At 34.4% G+C, this 18,572-nt stretch overlaps 1 protein-coding gene and 1 pseudogene across 7 annotated transcripts in view; both read right to left on the bottom strand.

The window, feature by feature from the left end:
• The window catches only part of PPIP5K2 (diphosphoinositol pentakisphosphate kinase 2), a 73,810-nt gene extending 55,279 nt beyond the window's left edge, over positions 1-18,531 (bottom strand). For 5 of the 7 annotated variants that reach the window (XM_036278997.1, XM_036278998.1, XM_036279000.1 and 2 more), the window contains exons 1-6: positions 11,488-11,601; positions 8,150-8,345; positions 5,263-5,353; positions 3,946-4,031; positions 2,528-2,682; positions 924-1,025 (exon numbers count right to left, since the gene is read on the bottom strand). In XM_036278997.1, the coding sequence (XP_036134890.1) occupies positions 924-1,025; positions 2,528-2,682; positions 3,946-4,031; positions 5,263-5,353; positions 8,150-8,345; positions 11,488-11,601 (744 nt within the window). Of the gene's footprint in view, positions 1-923; positions 1,026-2,527; positions 2,683-3,945; positions 4,032-5,262; positions 5,354-8,149; positions 8,346-11,487; positions 11,872-18,277 lie in introns of those variants that run through there. The other 2 variants (XM_036279004.1, XM_036279003.1) reach the window with 2 other exon arrangements.
• Positions 12,936-13,935, bottom strand: LOC118641639 (annotated as a pseudogene).
• Positions 18,532-18,572: the final 41 nt, after the last annotated feature.

Below are 18,572 nucleotides of genomic sequence, written 5' to 3'. Positions count from 1 at the left end.
AAAGTGACATTCTATTCTCTATAGAGAAAGATTATACTAAGCATTATGAGGGAATATGAGAATGTATATGATGTGATTCTTTTCAAATTGTTTTAGTTTAATGGAGAGGTTCAAATAACTATAAAAATATTATAGAAGGAAGTAACTGCCAAATAAGATTTAAAAAAGGGGGAGATGAGGAATAGCATAAATTTGAAGGCAGACAAGAGAGGAAAAGGTGCTCTAAGCAAAGGTAGTCAACACAGATAGAGGGCAGAGGCATGAAATAGCACAAGGTGTTCAGGTAAGAGCAAGCTATTTGGTACAGTAAGAAATAAGGTTCATAGGACAGACAGTGGGCAAACTATGAAATAAATATCCTGTATGCCAGCTTTATGAATCCAATTATTATCCTGTGGTCAATGAGGATCCACAAGAGAATTTTTAAGAAGAGGTTCATGATCAGGTTTAAATAGAACAGTCTGATTAGACAGACTGCCAGAAGATAAAGCAATTAAGACCTTATTTGTTACCAACAGAAACTACACATATGTTTATAACCCATTACAGTGTTGCATATCTTAAAACATCATTTACGCTGATCAGTGCTTGGAAACTATGATGGCTATTAGACCCTTACCACTATATTTTATTATTTAATGTCCTTTTAAAGAAACATACATATTATTATATCACGAGGTTGGTTTTTAAATATTTTGATAACTATATTTCAATAAAATTTGTCTCCTTTTTAATACTGTATGTTTTATTTTAAGCATTTAAGAACATTATTCTAAAAAACAATTATTTTTTAAAAGAGTCTGAAGGCACTCATACTAAAAAACAGATAAAGAATAGATAGTGCTAATTAAAGGGTACTCTATTATCTGTTATCATTGGTAAACTCTAAATACAAAATTAAAATATACTTTAATCAACCCTACCTTAACATCAGTACCATCTGTGGGCATAAACTCTTCATATATATATGATCCCGTTTTTCGTACATTGCTTTCTGGGGAATAAACACTACTTCTACTGCCAATCTGAAAATAAAAGATGTCCATTAACATAAAAACTAAATTATTTCCCTCATTTTTATAATATAACTCTTTAGCATTTATTTACATCTTAGACAAAAAAAAAAATGTTTTAATCCACAAATATTTAACAACATTTACTATGTGGCTAATACTTTATTTTCAGCTGTGACTGTAATTTACGTGTAAGTTAAATAGCATGAAAAAATACAATGAGCATTAAGAATGTTTCTAAGATTCAACCATTTTACTGCATGTAACTCTAGTTTGTTCATTTTCACTACTATAGAATTTTCCACTGTATAAATATAGCGAAATTCATTCATTCTCCTTTTATTGTATATTTGGGTTGTTTTCAAGCTTTAGCTACTAGAACAATGTTGCTTTGAACATTCTTTAAAGTATCCCTGTGGCACATGTGTGCAAGAATGTTTCTAAGGTATGTACTAGAAATGGAATTGCTAGGTGATAGAATATGTCCATACTCAACTTACAAAAATAATGTCAAATCTTTTTTTCTTTTTAACCCTCACCCAAGGATATTTTTCCATTGAATTTTAGACAGAGTGAAGGGAAGGAGAGAGGGAGAGAGAGAGGAACATCAACATGAGAGAGACACATAGACTGGTTGCCTGCCACATGACCCCGACCTGGGCTGGGGATCAAACCTGCAACCCAAGTATATGCCCTTGACCGGAAATGAACCCAAGACCCTTTGGTCCAAGGGCCAACGCTCTAACCAATGAGCTAAACTGGCCAGGGCTCAAAATCTTTTATAAACTGTTTTAGCAATTTAGTCTCTCCAGCAACGTATAAGAGTTCCCACTGCTCTACATCCTTGTCTATACTTGGTATTATCAGACTTTTTAATATTTGCCACTCTAGAGGATATAAAATAGTATCTCATTGTGTTTTTGCATGCCCAAGATTTATAAGTATATGTGAATTTTTCACCCTGATATACTATTAAAAAATGTTGCTAAGAGGCTACACTAATCTGCACACCTGCTAACAATGTTTGGGCTTGTGCTTGTTTTCCAACTACCTCAATCTTTTTGATCTTTGCCAATACAAAAAGTAACTCAGTGTCATATTCTTTAATACCTGATTTGCATTTATTTTATTATGAGTGCAATTTGAGCACACATGCATGTATGTAAAAGTTAATGGTATTACTATCAACTTTGGTTGCTGCTGACCTTTTCCAAAAGACTGCTGATCTTTACCTAAATTTTTTGTATTACAGATATGACAGAAATGTAAATGAAAGGTAGAAGGAAATCAAGAAACTTCTTGGTATTCTGTAGGTAGAAATGTGGCATAAGCAACATTAAGTAACTAAAATGAAACATAGTATATCAGTTTTAATAATTTATATCTAAATTCTTATTTAATAATTTATATCTACATTCTTATTTAATCAGTTTTCATAAATACTCGATTACTTTTAGTAAAATTTATACAACAATGTATGAAGAACAGTATTCACTAGGATAACAAAGATTTACCTTTCGAAAAAGTCTTTGACTTCCACCACCAGCAGATGTTGGATAATAAATGTAAACATTGTGATCTTCTGCACTAACTGGCTTTTCTACAAATGGCTTTTGAAAAACTTCCCCATTTACTTCTACATGATCTTCCCCTTCAATCAGACTGCATTCTATAAATCAAACATAATAGCAGGAAAAATTACATAATATATAGTATCTAGATATATTATTATAAAGTACTGATTTGATTTTAATTTAAAGCACTACGGAAACAATATATACCAACAATTATGATACTTGGCATTAGGAACCTTAGTTGTTCTCTTACGGACTCTCATTTTACCCTATCACCCAAAGAATTCAAAGTTAGATGTGAAATGATGTCAACAATTAATATTGAGAAATAACTCCAGAACGCTATAATTTCTTGAAAAACATGAGATCACTCATATCACAGATACAACAAAACATGAAATTATTTAAATTAGAAAAGTAACTCATATGCAGAGTAAGCAAGCAATCTGATCAGAAAGTAAATTTTTCACTAGACAAACAAGAAAAGTTCCCTGTACAGATAATACCTGTGTTTTAATAAAAGTTGCTTTGAGGTACAATAAAATGATCAAAATTCCCCCAAATACTGTTATTAGAATATTAAATCTTAAGACAGACATTTATTTTGCTTTTTATAGACTAAGCTATGTATAGCTTACATGCTGTTTTAGGTAACCAGGAAAATGAAGCAAAGTGTACCTTAAAATATTAATGAATAACAATATTTCAAAATTCCTAGTCATCAGAAATTTAATTGTGCCATCTTAGCATAAAGTTTCTAATACTTAATTCAATAATCATAGATGAATCACTTGTTTACCCCTAATCAGTACACATTTCTTAAGACATGTAATTTAAAATTTTTTCTTTATTATTCTCAGAGATATGTCATATATAAACCAAAGAAAAATAGGATATATATAATTTCTAAATTATTAGTTAGCCTTTTAGCTCAGTGTCACATTTTAACTGAATACAACACCTGTTTATTTGGATCATTAAAAAAAAAACACAACTGAAGAGAATACCATGAGTTCTTTAAATCCCTTCCACTTAATTATAGAAAGAAAGTGGCTCAAAAGTGTGTTGAAAGATAGAAGGTAGCTTGCTTAAAAATCTCTTACCTTGCCCTGGCCGGTTTGGCTCAGTGGTTAGAGAGTCCTGCAGACCAGAGTCCTGGGTTCGGTTCCCGCTAAGGGCACGTACCTCAGTTGCAGTTTATTCCAGGCCCCAGTTAGGGTCACGTGGGTGGCAACTAGTTGATGTGTCTCTCTCACGTCGATGTTTCTCTCTCTCTCTCCACCCCCCTCCCTCCCACTCTATCTGAAGATAAATGCAAAAATGTCCTTGGGTGAGGATAAAAACAAAAAATCTCTTACCTTTGGGATTATTTGGGTCACGGTTCAAAATTGCATAACGAGGAAGTAAAATACCTTCAGCTTGAAGAATACTATATACTTCCCTCCTGAATAAAAAGGAAAACACATCCTTATTGTTTTATAGCTGTTTCACGAGTAAATCACTGTACTCTTCATAAGTATGTTACTGTTCTACCACTAAAAAAGAAATGTTTATTAAGTCTTTTTTTTAAGTAAACAAATGTCCCTTAAAATACTAAAAAATGTATCATAAATATTCAGCAATTGGAACAAGATTGCATGTGTAACACAATATGTGGCATATTAAAATACTAATTTTTAAAATTAAGAATGTAAATGTATAAAAGAAATGGTTAAATAAAATTGCTACATTGCAATGACAGAATATTAATTACCTAACCATTAAAAACCTTATACTTTACATAAATCTAATGACATGGAAAATGTTTATAGCATAAGAGAACAGTGATCCTAATTTTGTAAAATGTGATTGTATGTATGTATCGCTTTCTACACGAACAAATATGGTAGATGTAGTGGCAGGGTTAAATGTCTTTCTTTATGCTTTTATTTTCTAAACTTCTTAAAATGTATATGCATTTTTATATATTTATAATATATAAACATGCATTAATATGTAAACCTACAAAAATGTTTTAAAATTTTAGATATTAATAATGTTGCTATCTGAAAGAATAGTAAAAAACAAAAAAACTATAGGGCCATATACTTCATAAAGTATTTTCATATATATAATCTCATACTGTTATGCTAATACAAAAGAAAACAGAATGCTAGGGAAATTATAAGGATAACCATTAGAGTGAAACATCAATTAAGTGAAATACATACATACATTCAAATTTTATCATTTCTCTTAAAAATCCATGCTTTTGGCCTGTTAAATGAATGCTAAGTTATATAGTAAAATATTTTTCAAATGGTTACACTTTACCATTAAAAAGTATCTAGTTATAATGAGTAAAGCTCTAATTTCCTCATTAGTCACATGATAAAGTAATTCTTCATCATTTTCAATGGTTTAGTAGGCTTTGGAAATTAAACAAATCTGCTGTAAGCCCTTGTCCTAGTACTTGTGGGACTACTTGTGACTTTGAGCAAATTAATTGATATGCCTAGTTCTCAAGTTTCTTCATCCGTAAAATTAGGTATGAATACCTGCTTCCAAATATTATTTCAAGGATATCACAAATTAATGTATATGAAAACACTGCACACCATGTTTGTTTACAGTAGATAATGAATTAAAAGTTAGTTTTCTTTCCCTTTATTCAGCCAACTTCGCCACTCACTCACCTGTCTTGTATGAGATACTGCATATTCAAGTCATTGATTACAAATGGATTCCTGAGTTTTGCATAGGCAACTGCTTTGTCCAGTGGAAAGCCTAAGAACATATGTCATTAACGTATTCTGTACAATCTCAAGATAAGTTGACATCTACAATTTTATCAACTTGAATTTAAGCCACCTCCCATAAAAGCTGAATTTCATCATGCATATAACTGCTTTCTATAAAGACATGGAATAATAAACACATAAAACTTGATTTAATGAGTACTGTTAAATAAACCTTTTTCCCAGTCAATTTGATTGATAAGGCACAGCAAGTCAGTGATTATATAACCAAATTTAGAGCAATGACATGTTAATCACTGCTTGATTATTCAAAGTTACCTGATAAAAGGTAAGACTGCTTCATAAACAAACAGAAATCTCTATATAAATAAGTATATCACAATCACCTGGCGATTTTAAAAAAAAATATACATCTCCCCTTCTCACTTACATATTTTGATGCTTATATATATAAATTAGCTGGTAGTTCAAAGAACTTATGCATCTTTAAAAATAGCAGCGAAACAAAAATTAATTCACATGCAACAGATATATGCTGAAAATATAAAATACACGAACAGAATAACACTTGCTGCCACTAGTGTTGAAATATCAGCTATTAACTCCCCCAAATTTCTAGACTTTGCTAAAATAACTAATTGTAATAAAGACAAATCAAACAGCAAATAGTCTTTAAAAATCTAAAAACTTTTTAATGATTATATGTTACTCTCTACACTGACAGTAGAAATCTACAGTTTTATCCATCAATTCACATTATTAAGAGAGGCAGTATATCATAGAGATTAAGAGCACAAACCAGGGTTCAAATCCTGGTTCCATCTTTCACTAGTTATGTGATCTTGGATAAATTTTTTTTTTAAATCCTCACCCGAGGATATTTTTCCATTTATTTTCAGACAGAGTGGGAGGGAGGGAGGGAGGAAAGGAGGGGGAGAGAGGGAGAGAGGGAGAGAGGGAGAGAGGGAGAGAGAGAGAGAAACATCGATGTGAGAGAGACACATTGATTGGTTGCCTCCCGCACAACCCGACTTGGGTTGGGGACAGAATTGCAACCAAGATAGGTGCCCTTGACCATTATCAAATCTGCGACTGACTTGTTAGTCCAAGGGCTGACGCTCTAACTGCTGACCCAAATCGGCCAGGGCAAATCTTGGGTAAATTTTTTTTTAAATCTCTAAGCCTCTGATTTCTGGCTGTAAATGGGTATTACACAAGTCTTACCCAATAGGGTTTTTGAGGAATTATATAAAACACTTAACACAATATCTGGCACAGCAAGTGCTCATTAAATGTTAACTGTTATTATTCCTTAAACAACAGTATTTTAATGAATATGTTATTTAAGGAAACAGGTAAAAATCAGCAAGCATGTATAACTTTAACATTTTAATAATAGTATATGACAGTATACCTATAGCATTACCAGAACAGTTAGTAGAGGAAAGAAGTATTACAGCATACTAAAGTTAAAACAAAACAAAAATCTACAGTCAATTAAAGATTTATTCCAAAATTCCTCTTAGTTTTTAAAATTTAAATAGAAATACTCTACACTAAGAATCACTTGATCACAAATTATAAACCCTTCAAGTTTTATGAAGACTCTCAGAAGAATTCTTCACTTGTAAAGATGTCTCAATGTCTATGATTTGAGGCTTCCTAACAGAATTCAGCAAGTCAGTTCCCTGCTTTTGTTGTTACTCAAGAGGAACTTTTACCTCACCAAAAGACAGCATAGGCACATGACCTTAGATAACATCTAGTTTTTATGGCAAATAGGTTTTGTAGAAAGAACCATGAGGTAGTAAGGGAAGAACACCTTAACCTCAAGGATAAGCAAATTTTAAGATTCTCTAAAATGATAAACTTCAGTCTATAAAGAAGACATGGGCCTTGCTTCTCTATGAAATAATAAATATCAATATAAGTTGTGGGAGCAAAAGGTCTCAACAATGGTACATCCCCTTCTTGCTGGAGATGCTTCTTTAACACCTAACGAAAGTGAGACTTTAACACAGCTAGAGACTACATATTTGGTAAAAAGAACCATACAATATAAACACATTTATAAATGAGTGCATATCTTTTATAATTCTTAGTGAGAAATTGACTTAATTCAGAGTCTCGGGTTATTAATTTTCAGATATATATTTAATAATAATTTTGCTTGGTAGACTTACCATGAAGTACTACTTCACTAGGAAGTAAAACTTAAGCTTAACTGATATTTCAGTTTCATTTATACAAGGTAGCAAGTAAAACAGAAAATTCAAATATTAAGTTTTTAAGAAATAAAATATTAATATGGATATGAAAAATAACATTTTCTGTATGGCAAAAGCATAAGGGATTAAAATATTCATAACTCAAGAATTTATTCTAAAAAACTTAAAGCTATGAAAGCAAAGATACATTTGAAGAGTATCAAAACCAATTACCAATTATTTTTAATAGTGAAAACTGGAAACCATCGAATTGTTAGGATATTGGTTAAATATGCTATAGTACATGCACACGATGACACATTAGAACACCATTAAAAATCAGATTTTTGAAGAATGACATGGAGAAAAAACCTTTTGATATAACTAGTGAAAAATAAATAAATATAAAATTACATATACACTGTAATTCTAAATATATTTTAAAAAATACACATAGAACAAAAGGCTGAAAATAAATATGTCAAAATGCTAATATCACCTATCTGTGAGAGTGGATGACTTTACTTTTATTTTTCTAATTTAATATTCTACAATGAAAATATATTAGTTTTATAATCAAAAGGAATAAAAGGGTTTCCATGCCCCTTCTTTAATACCTTTAGAATGGAAAGAAATAAGACAATCACATAAAGGCCAGTTTTCCACTGGTTCATTCAAAATAACATCCTCTTCAAATACTATCACTGTAATATATTTAAATAAGGAGATCCGTTCAAGAATTTCCTTCATTGGTTTGGATTTGGATTTCTTTGCCATGGAACAGATTCCAACCACAATCTGCCTTTCTGGTGGCTAAAACAGAAAAGAAACAAAAAATCAGGTTGACTTACTAAGAACTCCAAAGTACAGCTCTCTTAAATCTTTTTTTCAGAAGTAGATGATGCATGTAATAAATCAATAAAAATGACACATTAACCAAAAGAGGCATTTGTTAAAATTATATCTTTGTTATAATACATACTTAACAAAATAATAGTTTTCTATAAAGGTCTGCAAAAAATTTTAAAACAAAATACTTTCAGAACATTGTTACTATTTTCTTGCAAATGTTAAACAAATACTCCTTTAATTGTCCCTGGTATTTATTTACCTTCCTCACACCACAAAGGGGCAAATAAAAGCCAAAATCTATCTAATCCAAGTAAAAAGGCCAATGGGAGTGAGATAAAGAATTCTCTTGACTAAGCAAGTTGTTGTTATGCTACAAAGATATACATTACTGAACTATTATTGTAGATTGAGTTTGAATATTAGTTGAATAACTACAAAAACTTGGAAGAAAATTTTGGAGAAAGCCACACTGCTAAATGGTGTCAGTGTTCTCTGACATCCCAATCTTCATACTCTAATACCCCTATTTAATGGTAGTGTTCATCTCTGGCACCCTGCTCCAGTTCAAAGGCCACGATTTGTTGTGAAACTAATAGCAGGAAATGGAAATAATAACTTATGAGTAGCTACAGTTTATCAAATTACTCAAGATTCATTGAGGTCTTTGCATTCAGGTGTAGTTTTATCAAATATATAAAGCTGTGTCCAGTTTTTCATTGCAATTCTCTTCTATTTTGTATATTTCACATGCCATTTAAATCTGGGCTCAAATTATGCTAGAGCTAGAAAGTTTTACTAGACGTTTTCTTGTCTAAAAATAAAACTGGATAACATCAGAATTAAATTGTTATTCTTTTTTAGCCTAGAATTATAATTCTTCATTGCTCTAATTCATATAAAATTCAGATTGGTATTGGATTTTATTGTAATTCCTAACTTCCCTGGGATCTGCTTTCTTCCTTTGATCACCCACTTTGATGTTCCCTTATTCAGTTCTTTCCTGATAAAAAGCCTTGACATAGCTCATTATGATGTTCTAAAAGTAATTTCTTAGACAATGCAAGTACTCTACCTAATATTTCATACTATTTTAGTTTAAAAAAAAAAAAAGCTTATACGTTCAGTTTTGTACTTATTACAGATCTATTTAATGAATAGCTGATCATTACCTAAGATGGACCGAGAACATTCCAGTTTAAATGTACAAATTAACCTACATTAAGAAAAAAAATTACAGAATTTTCCTATTAGGTACAACCTTAGAAGAATAAAAATAATTGTTAAAAGAGATCTAAGTTATTTTAATGTCTAAATGAAATTCTTTGAAATCTTAACAGAAGAATGATCTGAAACAAGTTGTTTTATCAATCTATAGGTCATATCAAGCTCCTCAAAAGTGACAACTACACATCATGAATGTAATCTCAATGTAATGAGTTCCAATATTCTAAGAACTATACTAAGCACTGAAGAGTTAGATATACAAATACTAATTGTCCTCAAAGTACTTTGAGTCTAATAGGGAACAGAGCAATAGTATAGTATATTATGATACATAAAATAAAAGTATATATGTGAGGATATAGTAATAGTACTGAGGAAGAAGTGTTCAAGTTTCTCATGGGGAAAGAGCAAGGAGAAGGGAGAGTGAACAACATGAAATCTGAGCTTTGTTTTAAAGAATGAAAAACAATTCACAAAATACCCCCAAGATAGGGTCATTTTATAAAGGAGTGCATACAACAGCAGAGAGGCATGATACAAAATGGAATATGTGGGAAAATAAAAATTGGTATTGCTAAAACATAAAAGGTAGAAGGGATGAGACAGTGCAGTTCTAGATACAGGCGAGAGAAAAAACTTCTCATATAAGAAGACTGGGCTTGATCTATCAGTGGTGCTCAGTGTGTTCAGAACTCCATAAAGAGCCAGGGTGAGTGTAGTAGAAGCTGAGTCAATAGTACTTTCCACTCTATGTCAGCCAGAGAAGCTCTGTTTCTATCTTTTCCTCACTGGCCTTCCAGATAAGACTTCAGATGAAGAAAAGTTTTGGCTAGTAAGAAAAGCTTGAAAATCATTTTTTTCTGGAGTGAGGTGAGTGGTGGAATAGGTTTTAAGTGAGTGCCAGTCTGATCTGCATTTTAAATATGTGTAATCACACTGTGAAAGAATTTAAAGAGTCATCTAATGGTTATTTTTAGTTTGTTTTTACTACTTTTACCAAGTATAGTAGGTTATTTTAAAACGAAATTATCTTTACAATTACAAATATAAGAAACACAAATATAAGTTTGTATTTTAAATCAGTTCTCAGAGTAAAGCAATCTCTACTTGTAAAGGGAAAATAATGACAAGAAAGAATAATATTGAACTAATGGAACCATAGCAAAATAAACATAATAAATGTGTATCATTCTTAAAGATCCAATATGTATATACATTCCAATAGATTAAATCAGAAAAAGAACAAAACTTATACACACACAATCTGTAGATATGTAAGGTAGCCTCTCCTTCTAGGCACACAATTTATATACTTCTGATTTATTAATTAATAGGGATATCTTATGGTCAACCACCATCTGTGTTGACAACATGACAAACTTAATGAAGCTGGTTAAGTAATCCTACTTTGGTACCTTTGAAATTATTTCTAATTCTTTATCTTGATGTATTTGTTACATATTTCTACATATACAAGAAATCCTTTTTTCTTTTTATGGTATGTGCCCCTAGCAGAAACCAAACCCGGGACTCTGTGGTCCACAGGCCGGCGCTCCAACTGCTGAGCCAAACCAGCCAGGGCGGAATCCTTTTGATTATGGCCACTTTTTCTATCCAGTGTTGTGCTAGGCATATCACTGAAACAGTAGGCATCATTAAATAAATTAAAAGTCTGACCCCCATTGTATTTCTTGACACAGCATAAATTCAATGTCACTCATGAAAGAAAATATGCCTTTTCAGTTTAAAATATTTCTAACAAATTTTTAAGTGAAAAAAGGTCTTCACCATTTCAGACAAAAAATATTAATTCACCTTAAGAGATCACTTTAAAGCTATCCTATATTGGTCTTCTCTCACCAAAAAACAAACAACTTACAGACTCATCCTCTTCCTCCTCATCTTCATCTGCATGATGGAAGAAATGTCGATAATTACCAGGGTTGATTTCTGTATCTTCAGGTCCAACAAAGAATCTGGGGGCTTCACTCATTTTTATTTCATTTGATATATGTTATAATTTAAATGTGCTATACTAAAACTGCTTCTAAATAAATAGCATAAGAATGCATTATCTTTATACCAGCTGACACATAGATCTGTTCGAGCTTATTTCTGCTTAAACAGTCACTTGAATTGTGATGACACTTAGTTGGCAAATGTTCTTTTGTTCCCAGATATCATTGCTTCATTGTTGATGCAGTTTAAAAAACAAAGATAGTGAGTCTATTGCTTCAGTGAGATGATTCAGCAATCCTTTTACCTAAAATACAATGAAAAAAATAATTTTAAATGAATCTTACAAAATCTGTGCCAATAATTTGATACATACCTTCAAAATAAAAAGATACTTTCTTCCATAAAATTAAGAAATTAAGACTCTGATCTTTAGTACACATCTTTGTAACTGGACAAACTAATACAAAGTCCTCAAGTCTAAAATTATGTAACAAATTAGTAAACATTTATTTATATTATAACAAAAGTACATTACAAAGCTGAATCCCTTTGCATATAGTTCAGTAATATCTGAATGGAAAACAATAGATAAAATATAATGGGGTTTAAAAAACACTGACCCCTATATATAAGCCTGAAGCTACATTAGGTCAATTTTTTTTTAAAACAGTGTATTACTTTATTGAGGCGGGGTTGGAAGAGAAGACACCATAATGAGGAATGAAATCAATTAAAGGAATATAAAGCACAGGAAGCAATAATATTAAAATAGTAGTACACAAAATGGATAACTGCAATCCCATTCTTAAGAGGACTCGACTCATGAAAATAAACCTTTAATTGCTCTTTAAAAAAAAAAAATCTGCACGAAGTAGAAATTGGTTTCAGTAACATCAGTAGAGAATACGTTCTAGAAATTGGAAGTTGCAGGATGTAATATCCTGGCAGCAATTTAATACCACTGTTCCAGATGGTTAGCCTGAGGCCAACACCTAAGGAGGAGGATGAAAACCTTGTCTGGGAGGAATTTTGAATGGTACTTGGAGAAATATTACTCTGTGCATAAACCAAAATAAATTGTTGTCACGAGTGTTATCAAGTTTCATACAGTTAAAGTTTATTTTCTACATGCACTTCAATTTCACAGCAAGAGTGGTGTAGGATACCTAAACACAAATGAGAGCATTCCTGCAAGAGATCTAACTCCTTGATACAATAATGCATACCATTCCAAATATTTGCACTATCATTACACCTAGGGCTTTCTGCAACTACAATGTGGTGCTTTTGGAAAGCACGGTTCTGGTATCAACACCTAACAAGCAGTCACCACCTTCTATATGTGTTATCGTTTGCGTTTTTTCTTCATTAACTCTGCTGTTGTTGCTGCTTCTTAGCAAAACTGGTAAAAACAAAGTTGTAATCATTGAACACAGCACTCTGGCAATCAAGACATTTAAAACCTTCAATCTTCTGGGGCAAAGAAAGCATTGTGTGACATTTAGAACTCTGGTTTACAAACAAGGTGGTCACAACTTTTCCTTGTTTGAAGACTTCTACAACTTTCTTGATCAGGTCATCATAGGAGATCTGACTTAAGTGTGTTTAAAGCTAACATAAGAAAATTCTGGTTCTAGAGCAGTGGTTCTCAACCTTCCTAATGCCGTGACCATTTAATACAGTTCCTCATGTTGTGGTGACCCCCAACCATAAAATTATTTTTGTTGCTATTTCATTACTGTAATTTTCCTACTGTTATGTCTTAGGCGACCCCTGTGAAAGGGTCGTTCGACCCCCAAAGGGGTTGCGACCCACAGGTTGAGAACCGCTGTTCTAGAGTGATATGACTAGCCCAATAAGTTCCATCTGATTTCATGCCATTCATTGAATATCCACAAGGACCGAACATTGTGGCATCAATGACAGAACCTGTTATCAGGTCATGAATTGCACTCTAACGAGTGACATCCTTTGCAGTAACACCATCTTTCATGTAGAACTGGTCCATAACTGCTGGGTCAAGCTCACTCTTCAGAATTTCCAGAGTTTGAACTGGCTGGCTGATTACTCTACTTTCTGGGAAATCCAAGGTGTACAAGTACCAACAGTCAGAACTCATATGCCCCATTACAATATGCTGCTCCATTTGGAAAAATTGCACTAAGAAACTATTTCTTCCTGGAAATTCTTGTGTGGGTTCCCTCAGTGAGAAGGCTTCATGAAATTCTTAAGAGAATAAAAGAAGCTTTAAATTGAGTCAAAACCACTAGCAGGTTTCTACAGGGGAACCAGTGCTTTCGGCAAGAGGGTGATAACATGTCTTCAAAATAAAATGTGTCTTGGATACAAACATGCTACTCTCACTGAGTAATAAGCTCCCTGTTTGTCAGTTTGTGTCACATTTATAATTAAACATTGCACATCCTACAAAAGCATATCCTGCTTGGATCTTGGGATGGTGTGGAGATCCCCAGATCCTTGATTTGTGTTGGGTTTCCGCCTAGAGAACCACACCTCCAGTAGCTTCTCGGTTCCTTTGAAAAAATATCCAGCATCCTTCACTATTAGACTAGTTAACAGTCAACAACCACAGAAAAATCAACTAAATTAAATCTCTTCTTCCGCTGTTGCTGAGACCTGTTCCAGCTATTATTACTAAAGTTAATAATTTTGCTATAATTTTATATTAACTTAAAAAAGGATTAATAAAATTTACTCAACCTTTTCTGTGTATGAGCAGAAGTTGAATGTGAGTCTGTTGGAAATAGGCAGATATAGTTCAGTCTCTTGTAGTCTACTGTTTCCCTGATTGAGAGAGCAGAGCCAGCGCTAGTTAATTTCGCCAGCCATACTGTGGAAGCTAAGTCAGTTTTTAAAAGGTTCAGTTTCTAAAAGTTCAGTTTGCAAACAGGTTTTTAAAGGGTATTTAACTATACTGCATTCTGGTTTCATATATAAATCAACAAAACAAGATTAGAGTGAAAACAGTATTTGATTATAACAGTAGCCCTTAAACTTTTAGAAGTCAAAACTGGCAAATCTGGTAAAACCTATGGATTCTCTCCTCAGGAAAAAAAAAAAAGTACATGTGCACTAAATCCTACATGCAACTGTATGTGACTGATTGCCTTCCAAACTCCTCCACTTAAACAGATGCCCATGAACATCGGTTTAAGAGTACATATATCAGTGGTATAACCTCAAGGTTGTTTACATATATACTTGTTCCCTGGTCATATTAAAACTAATTACCTGTAGATGAAACTACAGATCAAATGTGTCATTTGATCACTGGTAATATAAGAAAAGACTTAATCAAATATTCTTAAGAGTTGAATGATATGCTAGATAAATTAAAAAGCTCAACTCTGAAAGTCTTATTCCCAAATATCTAATCCAGTAAAATGGGATGATAAATTTGAGATTATTTTGAAGATTAAATGCCAATGCGGACACCACAGTAATTAGAATATGGTAAAGCACTAAGTAAATGTTAGCTGTTTATATATCTTGTTAGCTATTATAATTAAGACAGAGATTTTGACCTAAAATTAACAGGCACAGAACAAATATATACAATTTAAAATGTACCTTCTTACCGCACATGTAATGAAGCTACAGAAATTCCTTTTTGCCATTGCTGCTGCTGGAGACCTCATTACATTTTTTCCAACCTTACCACACTGCTTGAGAGAATAATGAATACTACTGCCTAGAATAAATAGTCATCTCCTTAACATCTTGACCAGTCATGCATGGTCAAAGCTACCTAATCCATAAATGACACCTTGGATTATCCATCACCGCCACGTAGTATTCAGAATCCTCCCTTACCTGAACTTAAAATCTTTCCAAGCCATCATTGTATCCCTTTCTATAGGTTCCCTCAGGAGCCTAACTATGAACTAATAAATCTCTATTCCCCAAATCAGAGAAAACAGGAGCTCCACCTCTTGATGCTCAGCTTGAACACAGACATATAACCAGCTTTCCTGAAATCCTAAAAGCATTTTCCAATTAAAACACTGCTATATAATGGTGACTTATTCAAAGGCACTATTAACTACAGCTACATAATAGGTTATTAAATAGGCTTCAACAGGCTAGCATCATTTATAATATTACTTATTACAAGTAACATGCCAAGTTCCACACATACTTCACGTTTATTTTTTTCCTTCTTCAAACGTTCATGCAATACCTTTTCTTTTTTTGTTAATCTTTACCAGACGATGTTTTCCATTGATTTTTAGAGAGTGGAAAGGAGGGAGAAAGGGAGGAAAATAGAAGGAGAAAAAGAGGTAGAGAGAGAGAGAAACATCAAGGTGAGAGAGACACATCTGGGCTGGGTATCAAACTTGCAACCCAGATACATGCCCTTGACCAGGAATCAAACCCGTGACCCTTCAGTGCACGGACTGACGCTCCTACCACTGAGCCACACTGGCCAGGGCAATGCAATACCTTTTTGCTGGGCCTGTCTTTCCTGCTGCCTGGAATTCACTACTCTCCTTAGAAGTTCCTATTTCTCCTTCAAAACCAACTGGAGAGTCCTCAATAAATGCTTTTCTGACAACTAGCAAGCTTGTCCCTGCCAGCCCTCAAATATGTATCAGCATCTTTTCCCATTCTTTACACTCCACAACATTTTGGATCTATATTTACAATTATTTGTTTTCATTAGAGTTAGGTTTTTTTACTCCCTAACTTTTTATTATGAAAAATTTCAAATACTGAGAAAAGTTGAAAGAATTATTCACTATAAACATTGATCTACCCACCACTAGAATCAACAACTGCTAACATTTTGCTGTATTTACTTTCTATTTATATACACATATATTTGCTGTATCATTTGAAAATAAGTTGTACACATCAATATACCGCATCTCTAAATACTTTGGTATGCATCTCCTAAAAATTGGGACATCCTTCTACATAACCACAATATAATTTCCACTTAAGAAAATTAATTGTTCCATTATACAATTTATATGTAGTTGCATGGGAGCTTTTGGAGAACAAGGACTTCAGCTATATTCCCAGTACTTAATTGGTACAAAGCACTTATTTGGGTGATCAATAGATGTCCTACTTAATACCCTCAAAACAATTACCATGCAAGTCGTAGGAATTTACAACATAAATAGTAAGCTTTGATTGTACAACTCTGAACCTTCTGTGCATCAGCTTAATCCAGCGATTTTCAACCATTTTCATGTGAGAGAGAAACATGATGGGCTGCCTCCTGCATGTCCCCTACTGGGGATCAAGCCCACAACCCCAGCATGTGACCTGACTGGGAATGGAACTGGAACCTCTCAGTCCAAGGGAGGATGCTCAATCCACCAAGCCACACCTGCCCGGAGGCTATTGTCATTTTTTTATTTGACAATCTAAGGAAAAGAGGTCAGTGCCCCTGACTTGTCAGGTATTGCCATGTTTAAAAATTCTTGCAGTACACTGGTTGAATATTGCTGGTTTAATCACTTGCTTTAAACAAGCCCATGCTACAGTTAGTATTTTGGTTTCTTAACTACTTAATTCTGCATCACAATACTTAAGCTCCATAAAGACAGAGATCATGTCTGTCTTTGTTAGACACATAAGTAGGCACACCAAAGACATTTTTTTAATGAATACTTTCAGCCACTGCAAATGTTAGTAAAGAACCTGGAAGCGATGAAGGATACTGGCAGGACAACAGTAGCATAACAGTTAAAGATACAGATTACAGTCTGAAAAATCTGGTTTTTATACAGGTTCAAATGTTTAATATTAGCAATAGTTTATTAGGGCGAGTTACTGACCTCTGTAAGCCTCAGTTTCCATTTCTGTAAAATGAGGATAATCTACCTCATGGAATTGTTGAGAGGTATATGAGAAAGTATGTAAAGCACCTGGCACACAGAAGAACTCAGTTAATGTCAGCTATCCTTATTATTTTATCTGCCTGAAACAAAAACTTTATTTTTCACTGCAGAATCTCAATAGTGAAACAAAAGCCTACCCTAGTGTAGAGCAAAAATGGTAGGTGCTCAAGTCAGCCATGCTTCTCACTTCCAGTTAAGCCTTGCAGCACACTATGCAAGACAAGCGTTACAAGCAAGACTCCAAAGGTCGCAAATTCCCAGGAAGTCGTTGAGAACCTAGTAAATGAGATCCAATGGTCACCACCCTCGCCCCTGCTCCCTCAAAGCGAGAAACGATGCAACCCCGTCCAACTGATGAGGCGCAGCTGTGACCCGCAGCCTCGTCCTCCCTCTGGAAAGCTGCAATGCATGGGGCTTTTTGTTCTTCTGAAGTGCGGGTGGTGGCCGCGAGGGCAGAGGGATCAAAACTGACACGTGAAAATAAGAACAGCCATTTCACCCCACAGCAGTCCCCAAACTCGAGCGGGACCGCAGCCTGGAGTACCAGCTAGAAGCTCGGCTGCTCTTTGCTGAGCGGACACCTCTGGTATTTCAAACCCAAGAAATGAAAAAGGGAAGCAATGGAGGAGAGGGAGAAATGAAAACGCGAAACGACCCGCAGGCTGGACGGCCACTCCTCCGCGCTCCTGTCGCTCTGCACCTGCCCCTAGGAGCAGCGCGTGTCTCAGGCTCCGCAGAGTTGAGCAGGAGACAAAGCAACTGCCCCGCAGCGGCTGGCTGCAAACCTGGGCGACCAGGTTTCGCATCTCGGTTAGTCTTCGGTCTCGGGCTCCTCACCTGCCCAGCTGCGGTTGTCACGGGAGCGGCTGGAGATGGCGACACCATACAAGTCTCGGTTCCCCCTTTAATCCCGAGGGCAGGGGTGAGGTGTTGGTCAAGAGACTCCAGCTGCTGGCGCGGAGACGGCTGTTGTTTCTTCAGTAACAGGAGAGCCACATGGAGGTAGCGAGGCACTACTACACCAGCCAAGCTCGGCCACGCCTCCAGCTCGCCCGCTTCGGGTCTCACTCGGACACCTCACCGAGCAGAACAATTTCCGGCAAGAGCCAAAGGTTCCGCCCTAACCTTCCCT

The sequence above is a fragment of the Molossus molossus genome, unplaced genomic scaffold (assembly GCF_014108415.1).
Source record: "Molossus molossus isolate mMolMol1 unplaced genomic scaffold, mMolMol1.p scaffold_m16_p_3, whole genome shotgun sequence".
NCBI lineage: Eukaryota > Metazoa > Chordata > Mammalia > Chiroptera > Molossidae > Molossus > Molossus molossus.
The sequence above is the reverse complement of the archived record's forward strand: the minus strand, read 5'-3'. Positions and strand labels throughout refer to the sequence as shown.